The following is a 16,522-nucleotide window of genomic DNA, read 5'->3' as shown; positions in this document are numbered from 1 at the left end:
AGTATGCTCACAACCACCTCTCCCTCACTCCCAGCCATCAGCACTGGGTCTGGCCAACCCCTCTTCTTTGAGAACACAGGTTCTTCATCTTTTCTGTCTTAAACACAGAAATAACAGATTGTTTTTCTTTTATTTACTTATTTGTATGTGTGCAGCACGGCATATGTATGGAGGTCAGAGGACAATTTACGGGAGTCCATTCTCTCCTTCTCCCAATGTGGGTTCTAAGAATTGAACTCAGGTTGCCAGGATTGGCAGCAACTAACTTCACAGGTTAAACCATCTCAACAGCCCAGGACAATTTTTAGTGTAAATTTTCTAAAAACTTAGGAATAGAAAGGGAACCTGTTATACTAAATATAATTATCAAAAAAATATATATATAAATGTGTGACAAGGTCTTACTCATTAGAGCAGGCTGGCCTCAGACTTTTAGGGTTTTTGTTTTGTTTTGTTGTCTGTTTTTGTTTCTGGGACAGGATCTCTCTCTGTAGCCCTGGCTGTCCTAGAACTAGAACTACATAGACCTGGCTGGCTTTGAGCCTATGGAGATCCAGCTGCCTCTGCCGACCCAGTGCTGGGATTAAATGTGCCCAGACTCAGGTCTCAAAATTGAAATTCTCTTGCCTCAGCCTCCCAAGAACTAGGATTGCAGGCATGAGCCACCACACCAAGAAAACGATGTTTGTTTGGTAAGTACACATGTTCTATTATCAACACAGTAAGTAGCAAGGCCCAGATATGGGTCTGAGGTTATATGACAACCGGTCACCATGAAGAATGTGCCTGCTAATCCAGGAGCCCTGCAGTGACCCTGGTGTAACAGAAAACACTCATGACTCTTCCCTCAGGTGGCAGGAACTACTGCTGTGATGTGTGGGTTTGTTTTTACCTTTGCTGTTTATTTTTTTTTAATGCTAAATTTGAGTCACAGGTCCATGAAATTCAACTTGTCCCCATAAGAGCTCATGAGCCCCATCTTAAGACATCTGTCCTAGGAACTCCCCAGACTAGAGGAGTCACCCCAAGTCCCAGTCTGATCCTCACACTTCCTGGACTCTATCTTCCAACCCTGGGTCTCAGGTGCCAGCCCTGGGGTCCCGCCTCTCCTCTCTCTGACCCCACTGCTGACGGCCTTCCATGGGATGATCGGAGTCCAAGGTTGTCCCAAGATTGGACTCACTCATAGCCAAGCAAGCGCCCCCCAGATTCTGCACCAAAGATCTCTATCAACCCCAAATTCATCATACATTAAGCAGAACGTGTCACACTCTCCTCAGTCCACAATACATTCCTGTGCCTTTCCACCTTGCCACCAGCCTTAGAAGTGGCCCACAGCCCCCTGGAGCCTCCTTCCACCCTAGCAACCTGTCCACAGCCCTCCAGGCCCTATTTCCACGCTAGTGGCCTGTCCATTTTGCCATCTCCTCACCACTCACTCCTCTGCACCCCACAACTACCTTGGAGATAAGTCCATTTCACCACCACAACCAACCTCACCACCTACTCCTCACGTCCCACATCCCTAAGCAGGCAGCTTAGGAGTCTCTGTAGTCAGTCCCCTCCTTCAGCCTTGCCTTCTAGGATGCATCCTCCTCATGTAGCCCAGCAGCTCTTCCAAAACCAAAAGTGTGAATGCCCTACCCCACACCACCCCCAGCCTCTGCTTCTCAGCCCTGAATACTTGTGTGGCATTCAAGGCCATTTGTCTTCACCACCAACCAGCCTCGTCACTGTCCGTACAACCTCTACCCCTTCACCTCTGCCTGCTAAGAGGCACTCCATCAAAAGCCTTGCCACATGTCTGTTCTGTACAGGGATGTGGGTCAAGGCCTGGAGAAGAGGTATGCATCCATGGAATATGGAGCTTGAGCACAAGAGGTTCTCTAATTCGCAGAAGGGGAATATACATTGTATGTCAAAGCCCCTGAAAGGGCTTCACAGGAAGAATAACAGTGCCCAACACAGGCTCGTCTTGGCACTGAGCAGATGACAGGAGGCATTAAAAAAACGGGGATGGGGTGGCCAACTAGCATTTGCCAAACATGATCCAACAGGTTAGTGGAGGGGCTGATGCATGTGTGGGCAGGAGGCAGGGAGAGGCCTCCTCGTGGAGGACAGGTGGGAGATGGTTAGAAGGCAGGTAGATGCTGCACCAACGTGAGGGTCTGTGAGTGGATGTGGGGGAGCAAATGAGTGGATGGAGAGATGGAAGACAGGTAAGTGGATGGATGGATGGATGGATGGATGGATGGATGGATGGATGGATGGATGATGGAGGGATGATGGATGGATGGAGGGATGATGGAGGGATGATGGATGGATGATGGATAGATGGATAGATGGGTGGGTGGATGGATGGATGGATGATGGATAGATGGATAGATGGGTGGGTGGATGGATGGATGGATGATGGATGGATGGATGGATGGATGGATGGATGGTTGATGGAGGGATGGATGGGTGGGTGGATGGATGGATGGATGGATGGATGAATAAGTGAATGGATGGGTGGGTGGGTGGGTGAGTGGATGGACCTGTGATTGAATGAGTAGGTGATGGATGGAAGATAGGTGGGTAAATGGAAGAATGTGTAGGTGGGTGGATGAGTGAATGGGTGGGTAAATCATTATACAGGGATCGGTGGGTGGATAGGAAGATAAGTGGGTGGGCAAATGGGTAGGTAAGAGAGTGAGTATATGAATCATGATAGATGGGTAGGTAGATGGTTGGTAGATGGGTGGGTGTGTGGATGAGTAGGTGGGTGCATGGTTAAATGGACAGATGATGAATTAATGATTAGATGTGTAGACAGAGGACAGATGGACAGGTGGGTTCCTGGAAGGTGCTGGACACAGGACACTGGAGGCAATGGCAGTTCCAGCAGTGAAAGAGACCTGGGTAGCATAGGAAACCCTTTGCTCAGGACTCAGCTTCATCCCCCACCTGCCTAAGACCCACTCTCAGGCTCTCCCAGACCCAGCTCACACTGGTCCTGTCCTTCCCCCAGACCTGGGGTTCCTACCCTCCACCTCAGTGACTTTGGGACCGGTAGTTCTCTGAATGGGCTGTCCTAGTCATGGGAGGAGCTTTGCCTCTAGACATTGTCAAATGTCCCCTGGGGACAAAATCAGCCTGACAGCAACCTCCAGCTCTCCATTGTATGGATCAGAATACTGACACCCAGAAAAGGGTGACTCAGCCCCACGGTCACCGCACTTGTACCCTGCAGAGGACAGACCTGAGCCAGGCCCCATCACCACCACCAGCTAGCAGTGATCAGGGTAGGTCTAGGCACCCACTGCAGCTTCATCCCCAGAGGGGCTTCTGCCCCAGAGGGACACGGAGCCCAGAGAGGTCCAGGTGTCTGCCCCGTACCACACAGCTCCACCTGGCAGATCACGATGCTACAGCAGCTTGGAGGGAGATTAGCAGAAAGACATTCTGGCTGATTAAAAAGACTATTGATTCCTCTCTGAGGGAAACAAACAGGCCATTTGTCTCCCAACAGGATCCTGACAGTCTGAGGGAGATGGCAGGTCAAAGTCAGCTTGGAGGCCCCAGGCAGAATATAAGAGCAAACTAGAATTCAATCACCTTTAAGTCCCCAGCCAGTCCATGTCATGTTCATGGGTGTCTCCCTTGTCACCTCCTGTCACCCTCACCTCTGGGCTGGGTGGCCCCCCACAGCATCTTCATGCTAGGCCTCTTTCTTTTCCACGTAGTGAGGCTCTGGTGGGCTCCCAAGTTGGGACAAGCTGATCTCATTATTTTGTCACTGTGGTCCCAGAATTCCTCTTCCTAGCTCTTCCCAGCACCCTGCTGTTGAAGGGTTGAGACAGGGGTGCCTCTTATATTTGACCAGGGGCTGTGTAGACACCTTGGTTACCTGGACTTGCTTGGTGGCCATGGGGTATGACTGGACCCTGGGCCACTTCTCCATTCAGAGCCAGCAAGCTCCAACTCTCCTTGGGTGAACAACAGACCCTACCAAACAGTGTTGCTACAGGAACCTCTTGGCCGGTCACAGGCTCTCTCTTTCCCTCAGAATCCCTCCACACACATGCCATGGCATATGTGTGCGCGCGCGCACACACACACACACACACACACACACACACACACACACACACACACACACATATTTAATAAATTAATACTTTTAAAAAAAGAAGAAGAAAGGGGGGAGAAAGTGAGTGTGCCCATGGCCCATCCCTGCTGCTCACCTGCCCTGGCTCCACCACACCCCCAAGTGTTGCACAGACAGGCCTTTGCCTGGCCACACCCTGCTCTCCAGTCCCTGCCTCACTGTCCCAGGCCCACAGATCTCCACTATTCCCTCTACCAGGATCACACTCCTTCAGCCGTTCTGGAAACTCCTATTCATATGGCAAGACCCAGGTGGAACGATCCCTTCCTGCAGTTAAGCTTTACCAATGCCTCAGGACTCCATCACAGGCAGCCTCTACCCCTGCAGCTCTCATCACACAGAACTCTCCAGATAGAGCCTGAGGCTGCCCAGAAGTTCCGGGAGATCCCTAGCTGGGCCAGGCTGTTGGGACCCTGGTGGCCAGTTGGAGTGCAGTTTCTGCTCTGGCCTCCAGTTGCATCTTGGGGGATGGTACTTGACTCTGACTTTTATTTCTGAGAAAAACAACTTTCTCCACACCAGATGGAGGAAACGGACAATTTCCCGGGCATGTGCTGCTTCTCCCGGCAGTGCCTGCCACCGTCTGGACTGTCCCATTAGGCCAGGGCTGGAGGAGGAGGGGACAGCTCCCTTTAGGGAGCCCCTCCTACCCGGATGGAGCTGAGCCAGGCAGCGGTCCACAGTGCTGGCCTCTAACTAAGCGGCCTGCTTATGACAAATAATATATAATTATATGTAAGAGGTTCCACCTTATTCAACAGGTAACCTTGGGTGAACACACTCCCTCCAAGGCCTCCGTCTCACCCCACCCCCCAGCTAAAGGACATAGCGTTAGCACACTGCACACACACACACACACACACACACACACACACACACACACACACACACACACACACACGAGGTACCAAAGCCACGAGGGCAGCAGGGACACGAACATGGAGACCGAATGCTGACCCAACATTAACCCCAGGCTTAGCTGGACAGCAGACACAGACCCTGCTCTCTAGGGTGTGGGGAAGCTGGGCTGTATGGGGCTGCCGGGGTTCATGAAGGGGGAGAGATTAGCAGAGACAACAGGGAACAGGGACCACGTGGGGAAGCATGGAGGGAGAGGGGGGGCGTGTGGGCTTCAGGACAGAATATAGAGCAGGGCAGGCAGTCAATCCAAGCAAATCGCAGACACCTCAAGCCCAGGCCATTACACTATGCTGAGCCCATTGCGGAGACCAGGAGACCCCACAGCTGAGCCGGGAAGACAGAGGGAGGGAGGGAAGGAGGGAGGGAAGGAGGGAGGGAGGGAGGGAGACAGCATCCTCCTCCAGGCGTCTGTGAAGGACAACTAGCTTCATGATCAGGAGCCCCAGGCCTACACGAGAAAGGAGGGTTTGGGAGGGGATAGCATATCCAGGCAAGGTACTGTCAGAAACCACACAGCTTGAGTCCCTGTCTCTGCTCTAGGGGAAGGGACGGGGGACAAGGCCAGTTGTTACATGGAGCGTGAGGGGTAAAGACCAACAAAAGCCCAGTCCCAGACCCTCTGCACCATGGGTAGAAAAGGTTCAGGTATGATGAGGTGGGGACATCCCCGCATACACCCTGAGAGATCCAAGAAGGCTTTATGGGGCAGCCTGGGGTCCTGTCTGATACAGCAGAACTGAGAGGAATCCAATCCAGAGACAGGGCCAGACTAGCTGACCGAGGTAGGGGCCGCAGTGATGGGGGCAGGGTCTTTCACAGTACTAGCCTGTCTTTCCCTCCCTACCTTTACAGTGTCCCAGCATACACCATACATACACACATACTCATGAGCACACATGCACACATAGGCACACACACAAGCATGCACACACACATGCACACACTATGCCCTCTCTTAACCTGGAGTAACACACTTCCCACTTGCATCCCCTGGGCTCCTGAGCCTGTCACCATAGACCAGTGCCCAGCTCCCCGGCTGCTGCAGGCCCTGCTGGCTCTACCAGCCATGTCATGATGTGTATGGTGATACATGGTACTGAGCAGCTTGCCCAGTGCTGGCCCTGGGATTCTCACTCCATCCCGACATTCCCACGGCCCCGTTACACAGACACACAAGGAGAAGCTCAGCAAGGGAAGGGCCTCACCCAAGACCACTCAGCATCGAGCCAGGCTCGGGTCTTCATTCACTCAGACACCGAGATGTTGACACCCTGGTGCCACTGAGCCATTTGTAACCAACACCAGACCCAAAGGCTGCAACATCCCCACCATAACTCCCTCTCTAGACCCCTGGACCATACTCTAAGATCTATCACTCATCAGCAGGGTCCCCAAGCACCTTTTTCTGGTAGGTCTCATGATCCTCCCTCCTAGAGCCACAAAATGACCAGCACTGTGGCCTATGAGACACCCAGCATGCAGTGGACACCCTTGGGCTCATCATTCCCATTTACTCCATGGATAGACACTCTGAGTCTCTCATGACCAGCGTAAACCTCCAGGGCTGGGACCACAGCAAGGCCTGTCCCATTGCTACCCAGAGATGGGCCACCTCAGCCAGGATAAATACCAAAACCAGCCACTGGCCACTTCATCAGCCCCAGCAGGGAGTGGGCTGGAGCTCCTCAAAGATGGCAACGGAGAAGTCAACGCCTGCCTCCCTTCCAAACTGCTGCCTGCCCAGTCATTTTGAAAGCAGAGAGAGAGAGACAAAGGATTCTAGAGGAAGGGGACATGTCCAAGGTCACCGAGTGGCTGGTGGCTCCTGCCTCATCCCAAGCAGAAGAGTAGCCTTCCCAGCCTGTTGGCTTTCCCACCATGCTTCTCCTACCACTGCTCAGTACTGGCTGTCACAGCCCAGGAGCACACAGAAAGGGGAGGGGCTACAGACCCAAAGGTATGCCCAGCTGGCCATAGCCAGGCGGTTTCTGAGTATGCACACCAAGAGCCTAGGGAACTCTGACCTACTCCACTGCCTGAAACTGCCAAGCCAGCTTGTGGCCCCCAGGCAGAGTGTGGAGAAATGGGTTCAGGTAGCTGTAGAGTTCTGAATAAAGCTGGGGGTGGGGGTGACAGAAGTTGAGGGTTCGGGCCAGCTCTGCCACATGCTGGCTGTGTAACCTGGCTGGATTTCAGCCTGTATGGGCCTCACTGTCCTCATCTATAAAATGGGGTTATGAAGCCTGTCTCCAAGGATGGCTAGGATGGTTAAAGACAACACTGCAGGTAGGAGCCCTCCAACCAGCCCATGGCAGGTGGACATATGCTGGAGGCCTATGGAGAGCCACCTCTAATCCTCTGCCATGGCCCCATTATAGAGAGAGAAAAAGTGAGTCTCCAGGACAGGCAATGAACATGAGCATATGCAACCACTTACCACTAAGAGGGGGTTTGAAAGCCCAATGAGGGTGGGAAGGGGGCTTCCAGATTAGGCACAGCTTGGGGAGGGGGACAGGTGGCAGATGCCACGGTCAGTTAATGTCTGCCCTGACATTGGCTTGACCATGAGCAGCCAGACTCACAATGATTCATGTTAATAACAGAGGCAGAATCAGATTTTCCCTGGGAACAATGTCCTCTGAAGGTATTACGTTCCATCTAAGGGCCTGTCGCCTGGCATCTTATTGAATCTCCTGCAGGCCAAGTGTTTACTGAGCCGTGCACGCATGCATGAGAGCCCATTTCACCCCACAACTCTCAGCACGGTGGTAACCACGTCCGCCTTGCTCCTTTGTGAAGGTCCACTGTTACAGCCCCCTCACTGACGATACTGGTCTTCGGTATGCCCTGTGAAGGGAACCCCACCACCCTCTTCCTCCCACAGGGGGACTGAAGCTCGGAGGGGTTGTGACACTGGCCGTGGTTGCCCAGCAATGAGCAGAAAAGCCAGCGCCAGTCTGTGTGACTCAGGTCGCCAGTGACTTCCACAAGCCACATGCCTCTCCCCCAATGAGTGAAAAGGCACAGTCTATGCATTGCAAAGCCAGAGGCCTCCCAGTTGCTAGTGAGTGCCCCAGGCCCAGGCCAGGCAGGGAGTGGGCTGATGCTTGGGTGAGCAGGGTCCCTGCCTACAAGGGTCCCCACCGCCTAGTGGCTCACAGTGACTCAGGCAGTGACTCAGGCCTTACTTGCTCTGAGCTGCACAAGAAGCTGAGTCAGGAGCTCCAAGTTCCAAAGAACCCTGGGCCAGGGCCCTAGGAACCAGGGAGGTAAGCTCAGGATGGACTGTCACGAGCTGACTCCCATTACCCTGCCCTGCCTGAGACTGGTAAAGAGGGGGCAGCTCTCGCTTGCCTGGCCTGTCATGGCAGGCCTTCCCCTTTCAGGCTCAATTTTAGTGAGGAGCTGAGCCACCATCTGCAAAGACTGCACATGCAAAAGATCATATTTGGTGGTCACAGTAACCTGGGGATACTCCAGCATTCTGTGCCCAAGATCAGGAATGACCAACATCCTATTATGTGCAAGACAGTCCAGACCCTCAAATGCCAACAGCTCAAAATCCAAGCAGGGCTCCATTAAGAGGGAACATTAGATTAAGTGCTGCCCTGTCTCCCCTAACACTGATGAGGGCTAGGTTAAACGTTACCCCACCCCATGCCCTCCTACAAGGAGAACTAAGTTAAGTACTACATACCCACTAAGGAGCACCAGTTGAAACACTACCCTAACTTCCTCCCACTGAGGAGGACTAGGTTAGACACTGCTTGACACTGCCCCCACTGATTGTCAGAGACATTTCCAGCCAGGAGAGCAGATCCTCAACGCCTGATAGAAGGTCCCTCTCCACCACAGGCTGTCTCTGAGCACTGAAACCTACTCTGAGGTCCCCCAAGTCCCTGCCGCAGAGTCCCCCTGTTGATACAGCAGTCCCCTGGCTCCCACCTACCTGTCTACCAGGAGACTTCAGCCTCAGCTCTGTGATCACAGCCCCAAGTCCCAGGTCCCTGGACCCCAGGCACACAACATCCCAGCTGCCAAGTTCACACATCTGGAACATGAATTTTTCAGAGCTTGGATTATTTCAAGTGTCCAGCTTTCCTGTCACCCAGCCTTAAATCCTGCTTGTAAACTCTGAGACTCCGTCACAGAAGCTTCTAGACTTGACTCTGAGCCTGGAATCCCTGACCTCACTCTGCTTTGGCACTACCTCAGCTGTGATCTGAAGTTCCGGCTGAGAACTGAGTCCCTACCCCAACGCAGAAACAGCAACTGTTGCCACTGACAGCACCAGACCTTCAGAGTTGAGGAGACTTTTCCAAGGAAGAGGAAAAAAAGGAGAGAGGGAGGGAGGGAGGGAGTAGAAAATGAAGGAGGTGGAAGGAAGATGGAGGAAGTGGAAGTTGGAGGATGGAGATGGAGGATGGAGGAGATGAAGGTGGAGGAGATGGAGGATGGAGATGATGAAGGTGGAGAAGATGGAGGATGGAGGAGATGGAGGATGGAGGAGATGGAGGATGGAGGAGATGGAGGATGGAGGAGATGGAGGATGGAGATGATGAAGGTGGAGGAGATGGAGGATGGAGATGATGAAGGTGGAGGAGATGGAGGATGGAGATGATGAAGTGGAGGAGATGGAGGATGGAGGAGATGGAGGATGGAGGAGATGGAGGATGGAGATGATGAAGGTGGAGGAGATGGAGGATGGAGGAGATGGAGGTGGAGGACATGGAGGATGGAGGAGATGGAGGATGGAGGAGATGGAGGATGGAGGAGATGGAGGATGGAGGAGATGGAGGATGGAGATGATGAAGGTAGAGGAGATGGAGGATGGAGATGATGAAGTGGAGGAGATGGAGGATGGAGATGATGAAGTGGAGGAGATGGAGGATGGAGATGATGAAGTGGAGGAGATGGAGGATGGAGATGATGAAGTGGAGGAGATGGAGGATGGAGATGATGAAGTGGAGGAGATGGAGGATGGAGATGATGAAGTGGAGGAGATGGAGGATGGAGATGATGAAGTGGAGGAGATGGAGGATGGAGGAGATGGAGGAGGTGAAAGGAGAATGGATGATGAAGGGGAAATAGAAGGTGTAAGGATGGAGGATGAGGAAAGAAAAGGAATATTGAAAGAAAAAAACAGGATGGAGGAAGAGAAAGGGGGATGGAGAAAGGGCGAAGAGGTGAAAGATGGAAGATGGAGGGGAGGGAAGAGGGCTGAGAATGAAAAATGGAGAAAGGAAGGAGGAGAGGGAGAAAAGATAGAGGGTAGAGGATTGGAAACGGAAGAATAGAGATTGATGTGGAGGAAGGAATATAGAAAAGGAGTGTCGAGAATGGAGATTGGATTAAGAAGGAAAGGAGATGGAGGAAAATGGAAAGATGGAGAAAGAAGGCCAGAGGAGGGATGAAGGATAGAGGGAGGAAGGATGATTGAAGGTGGAGGAGGAGGAGGAGGAGTGGGATGCAGGTGGGTAGCAAGAGGATGTGTAGATGGCAGAGGGCAGAGCAGAAGGAGAAGTGCTGCTGAACTGTGTCCCTTTGGCTAAATCTGTCCTATTTCATTCTTATTATTTTTGTATGTGTGCCATATGTCTTCAGGGGCCTGCAGAGTCCAGAAGGGAGCATCAGATCCCTTAGGGCTTGTCTTAGTTAGAGTTTCTAGTACTGTGATTAAACGCCATAGCCAAAGGCAACTTGGGGAAGAAAGGGTGTGTTTGGCTTACAGCAATCGGGTCACACTCCATCGCTGAGGGAAGTCAAGATAGAAAGTCACGGGAGAAACCAGGAGACAGGAACTGAAGCAGAGACCATGGAGGGACGCTGCTTACTGTCTTGCTCCCCATGGTTTGTTCAGCCTGCTTTCTAAAAAGCTCAGTACCACCAGCCCAGGGGTGACACCACCCACTGTGGGCTAGACTCACTCACATCAACCATGAATCAAGAAAATGCCAATCAGGCACAATGGCGCACACCTTTAATCCCAGCACTTGGGAGGCTGAGGCAGGCAGATCTCTGAGTTCAAAGCCAGCCTGGTCTACAGAGCAAGTTCCAAGATAGCCAGAACTACATAGAGAAAGTCTGTCTCAAAAAACCAAAAAGAAAGAAAAAGAAAATGCCCCCACAGGCTTGTGTCCGGGCAATCTGGATGGAGGTTTTTTTCTCAGCTGAGTCTCCTCTTCCCAAATGCTAGTTTGTGTCAAGTTGACAAAAATCTAACCAAGAAAAGCTCGAGTTGCAAATGGTTGTGAGCTGTCCATGGGTCTTCTGGAAGAGAGCACACGCTGTTAACTACTTACTGAGCATCTCTCCAGCCACCAAATCTCTTTTCGCCCAGCTCCACCAAAGGCCCCTTCTCTCCCTCCCAGACCAGCCCCATTGTGTCCTGCTCAAACTGGACTCTCTGAGCAGAGGTGACAGGGAGGGTGAAGTCAATGGGCAGAGTGGCTGGAGGGCCCTATTTAACCAACAGGTCAGCAATGTAGCTGCCCAGTCTAGTTAAGTGACAGCCTGAGTTCCTGTGCTAGGCACTGTCCCACTGGGTGAGCATGGCTGGCCTTGACTCGCAGAGCCGAAAGGAGACATCTCACCAGCCCCTCCTCTCCAGATGGAGGCACTGGGGCTCAGAGAAAAGGGCCAGCACAAAGTCACACACACTCAGCAGACAGGACACTGGTCACCTCTCAAGTAGGGGCTTCTCCATAGCACTTGGGACAGATAGCATGGGTAATGTCAGCCCAGTCATTCCTGCCAGAGCCTATGAGAGTCATACTCCCAAGCCCAGGTCTTCTGCAGGCCAGAGCCATAGTGACCAGCCTACCAAGAGAAATTCAGAGGTCCAGTGACTTATTTAATCTCATACAGCACCCAAAACGCTCTCCTGTCACCTGCCAAGATAGGCCTCTGACCTTGTCCTGCTGTCTCCCGGGTCCTCTAGCCTTCTCTTCCTCAAAAGCTCAAACCTCAGCCACACCGAAGGTTTACCTTCCTTGAAAAGCCTGACAGAGCTGGGCAGTGGTGGCGCACGCCTTTAATCCCAGGACTCGGTAGGCAGAGGCAGGAGGATCTCTGTGAGTTCCAGGACAGCCCCGTCTACAGAGTGAGTTCCAGGACAGCTAGGGCTACACAGAGAAACCCTGTCTCAAAAAGGAAGGAAGGGAGGGAGGGAAGGAAGAAAGAAGGAAAGGAGGGAGGGAAGGGAGGAGGGAAGGGAGGAGGGAAGGGAGGAGGGAAGGGGAAAAGCTCCAACCTCCTGCAGTCACCTCTTCTTTGGCCTGAACACTGCTCACAGGTCTTGCTCTGTAGACCAGGCTGGCCTTGAACTCACCGACATCTGCCAGCCTCTGCCTCCTGAGTGCTGGCAGTAGAAGGATAAGAAGTTCAAGGTCATCCTTAACTACACAGCTAATCTTGGCTATGAGATATTGCCACAAAGAAAAAAACCATTCCACAACTTGATATGAGGTTACATGAGGCCCAGGAGCCCCAGGGAATCACAGAGGGCTGCTGAGGAGGCGACACTGAGGATGTGATTTGAAGGATATGGCAAAGGATCTGGCCAGGTGAAGAGGGAAGGAAAGGGCATTTTAGACAGAGGGAATGGTATGTGGGAAGCCCGGGTCATGGATGAACCCAGGGGGGGAGCAGAGTGTGGAGAAGAAGGCTAGGTCAGGGTACCGCGGGTCTGGTGGGCTAGATTAGGACATGTCTCCGAAACCTGGGAGTAATAGGAACCTGTGAAGGATCTTGAATATGTGTCCCAAAGCTTACGAACCGGAAACTTTATCTCCCATGCAGCAGTGATGAGAGGTGGGCATCACAGAAGCAATAAGGGCTCACGAGTTCAGTGCCCCAAGCAGATTATTGCTTAAGGAACTGGTCCCTTAGCAGAAAACAGCCATCAGCAGCTTCCAGAAGACTCCAACAAGACCCCAGGTCCAGCCTCCACCCTTGGCATCTCCCCAGACGGCTATGTGTCCACCCACCAAGGCCCAGGAGGCTCACTGAAGCCCTCAGTTCTGCTGGCCAGAGACCATGTTGGCAGCTCAGTGGCCAGGAAGCAGCTCTACCCATCCTTCCTCCCAACGCTGGCCCCAGGGCTGGGCACAGACACACCGGCCTCCAAAGGATATGGGTTACATACCATCTTGATGCACCAGTTCCGGGGGCTCGTGGTCTGGCGCAGGCAGAAGAAGGCAACAGGAGCCAGGTCTGGGTGTGGGACTTCAGGGTTGGTTCCATCCAGTGGCTCCTCCAGGCCTGGAGGGGATGGAGGGGGACTCCGGGGCCCTGGCTGCTCAGTGATTCCCGGCTCAGGGGCCGGGGCTGCTGCAGATAAGGGTGGCAAGGTGCTGTCAGCCATGTCAGCGTGGAGCAGGGAGCCCTAGGGAGCAGAGAAGGACACAAAGGGGAGTTGGTTTGGCACCCAGGGCACCCACTCCCCAGCCTAGCTGGGTGACACAGCCCAGACAGCCTAGCTGAAAGCTACCCCTTGCCCTCGCTATGGCCACGTGCATTATAGGAGAGTCACAGCCATTGCACCTAAGTCAGGATCACTCAGGCAGATGGCCATTAGGCAAGCCTAGCCAGAGTGGGTTTCGGCAAACGACAGCTATAAAAAAATAAATAAATAAAACCTCAGAATGTAAACGACGTCTTTTTCTTTTACTTTCATGGTGCTGAGCTAGAGTTCTGGTTGGGGATTGTGACTCAGTGGTAGAGGGTATTCCTAGTACTGTCTAAATAAATAATAAATAAATAAATAGGCAAGCTGGGCCTTTAATCCCAGCACTCGGGAGGCAGAGGCAGGCAAATCTCTGTTGAGTTTGAGGCCAGCCTGGGCTACAGAGTGAGTTCCAGGACAGGCTCCAAAGCTACACAGAGAAACTCTGTCTCAAAAAAAAAAAACAAAAATAAATAAATAAATAAATAGATAGATAGATAAATAAATAAATAAGCAAACTAACTAACTAAATGAAAGTCTAGGACTAAGGATGTAGCTCAATTAGTAGAGTGCTTGCCTAGCATGCACAAGGTCCTAGGTTCGATCTCTAGCATCACATAGACCGGGCACAGTGGTACACCTACAATCCTAGCACAGGAGAGGTAGAGGCAGAAGAATAAGAAGTGTAAGGGAGTCCTCGACTACGCAGGTTGTCTGAGGCCAACTTAGGCTAGAGAACCTGTCTCCAAAAAAAATAATAAATACAATTTAAAGGGGAAGCAGAGATGGCTGAGCAGTTAAGAATGCATGCTGCTCTTGCGAGGACCCTAATTCAGTTCCCAGCACACGTTAGGCCATTCACAACTGTCTGTAATTATAGGCTTCAAGGGATCTGATGCCCTCTTCTGGACTCCTTGAGCACCTGCACTCACATTCACATACCCACACATAGACACACACACACACACACACACACACACACACACACACACACACACACACACACACACACGAACCCAGGGATCTACAAGACTAATCTCTCTGCTTTACAGGCAGAGAAACTGAAGCCCAGAGCAGACACACAGCTCGGTAAGAGCAGAGCTGGGCCTCAGCCACATGGCTTCTGGGTCTGTCTTGCCTCTCTGAAATTCTTATTGCTTTACCAAGGGCCTTGATTTGAAGTGTCCTTAGCCTGCCAATCTTACACACTGGCTCTGACCCCACTCAGGGGGAGCTCTACATACTAATCTTACTCAGATGCATTCAGCCACCTTACAGGGGGCTAATCATAGGGAAACTGAGGCCCAGTAAAAGGGGTAACTTGTATAGAATCAGGGGTAAACGAGAAGTCAGAATTCCAGTTCCAGCCCTCCAGATCCACTTAGGACAAGTGGCAACTGGCACTGGACTGACTGGCCCCCTGGCAGGCTAGGAAGGGCAGGCACTCCCAGGGCCCAGCCCCCTAGAACCTCACCCTAGAGGCTGCACATCCCTGAAGGCTTATCCAAACTAGGCAGCAAAGGGGGGTCTAAAGGCCTGCAGTCCTGGTTGCTGCTGGCAGCTGCAAGGCTATTGACTGAGCCACCCTGAGCTGATGGATCCAGGCACTTCTCTGCTCCCATGAGCGACGGACAGGAGCTGGTACTTCCTGCCGCTTCGCCCGACTGGTCAGGGCCGCAGTGTTTTCTCCTGAGCTCCGAGTTTTGCTCCCAATTCCAGAAAAACAGCACAAGCCTTACATAAGAGCCTTGGCTGGCCACGCATCAACCACCCAGGTAGAACAGCACCCTCCCTGGGGTGGCTCCAGGCCTTCCCATCACTGGACCAGCTTTGGAACCCACCACTCCCTCCACCAACCATTGCCCTAGCCAAATGGGACCTCCTGGGTCCCGAGGGCAGCGCTGCCTCTCCCAGGATTCAACTCACACTACACCCTCTTACTGGAGCATACTCCCTTGCCTTGTCCTGATCTTGTCCTGATGAGCACCTACTGTGTGCACAGGCCCCACGGCTATGCTGGTGAATTTGCATCGGCCCTCATTCAGCCCACACAACAGCGTAAGAAAAGGATGCACATTTCAGTTCTCTTTGTGGCTTTTCACTACCCCGGCCTCCCTCCTATGTAGTGTACAATTTTTGTTTTTGTATCTCTGTGATTTGGACTCTGTCTTCCTAGCCTTCCACAGGGCTGTAACTGAGAGCACAGATTGTAACTCCAGCCCCTGGAACAGTGAGTGCCTGGAACATACTAGATGCTCCATAAATATTTGTTGAATACATAAATCAAAAGTATTGAAAAGTAAATAAACAAGGGGGTACGGTGGGAATCATAATAAATCCCCTTCTCTTTCTCTAAAGGGAGAGCCATTTAAGAGCAAAACGGGAAACCTCAAAAGGCAACGCCAGCAACGCTCTGGGGAAAGGACACTCCAGGCAGAAGGAATGGCCTGTGCAGAGACTAGGAGGCTGGAAGTGGCTGGATGCATTTAAGGGACAGAGGAAAGGAATGAGGCCAGTGTGGCTAATGGAGCAGGGAAGGGAGAGAAGCTGGAGAGCCCCTGTAGGAAGACTCCAAGTGCAACCTAAGTCACGGGAGGGTTTTAGGCAGGGACTGGTGTGCCCTGAGCCACACGTCTAATGGTATGCCCTCTGGGGGTAGGAGTTCTTCAGAGTCAGAGGTGGACATAGAGAGCAAAGAGGGCTGGATAAATGGGCTGGGGACATGAGTCAAGGCTCTGGGTCTTGCGTCCCCAGTGGCAGCCTCTCCCCATCACGGAAACCCTTCATGTAGCCACACAGAGGGGAGAACTGCTGGGCTGAGAGGCCACACATAACTAGCTACACCTTCTCCTCTCTCAACTCCACCTCCTACCACCTGGTAGGAAGGAGGTCCTCTGGCCCCTGTTTAGACCCACTAAAGTTACCATCCTCCATCCTCGTACCTCTCCTAGAGATCATTACCACTGCGGCCACCACCTCTGTGACAGGCCAGCCTCCAACCTCTG

The 16,522-nt window shown here is 52.4% G+C and overlaps 1 protein-coding gene across 1 annotated transcript in view; it reads right to left on the bottom strand.

Annotated features, from left to right (window-relative positions):
* Positions 1-16,522, bottom strand: part of Cacna1i (calcium voltage-gated channel subunit alpha1 I) — a 116,619-nt gene that overhangs the window by 92,277 nt on the left and 7,820 nt on the right. Inside the window, 1 exon segment of the mRNA XM_052748386.1 lies at positions 13,208-13,457. Coding sequence (XP_052604346.1) covers positions 13,208-13,436 — 229 coding nt within the window. The 5' untranslated portion in view covers positions 13,437-13,457.

Source organism: Peromyscus californicus, unplaced genomic scaffold, assembly GCF_007827085.1.
Source record: "Peromyscus californicus insignis strain IS unplaced genomic scaffold, ASM782708v3 Scaffold_20__1_contigs__length_68692818, whole genome shotgun sequence".
NCBI lineage: Eukaryota > Metazoa > Chordata > Mammalia > Rodentia > Cricetidae > Peromyscus > Peromyscus californicus.
The sequence above is the reverse complement of the archived record's forward strand: the minus strand, read 5'-3'. Positions and strand labels throughout refer to the sequence as shown.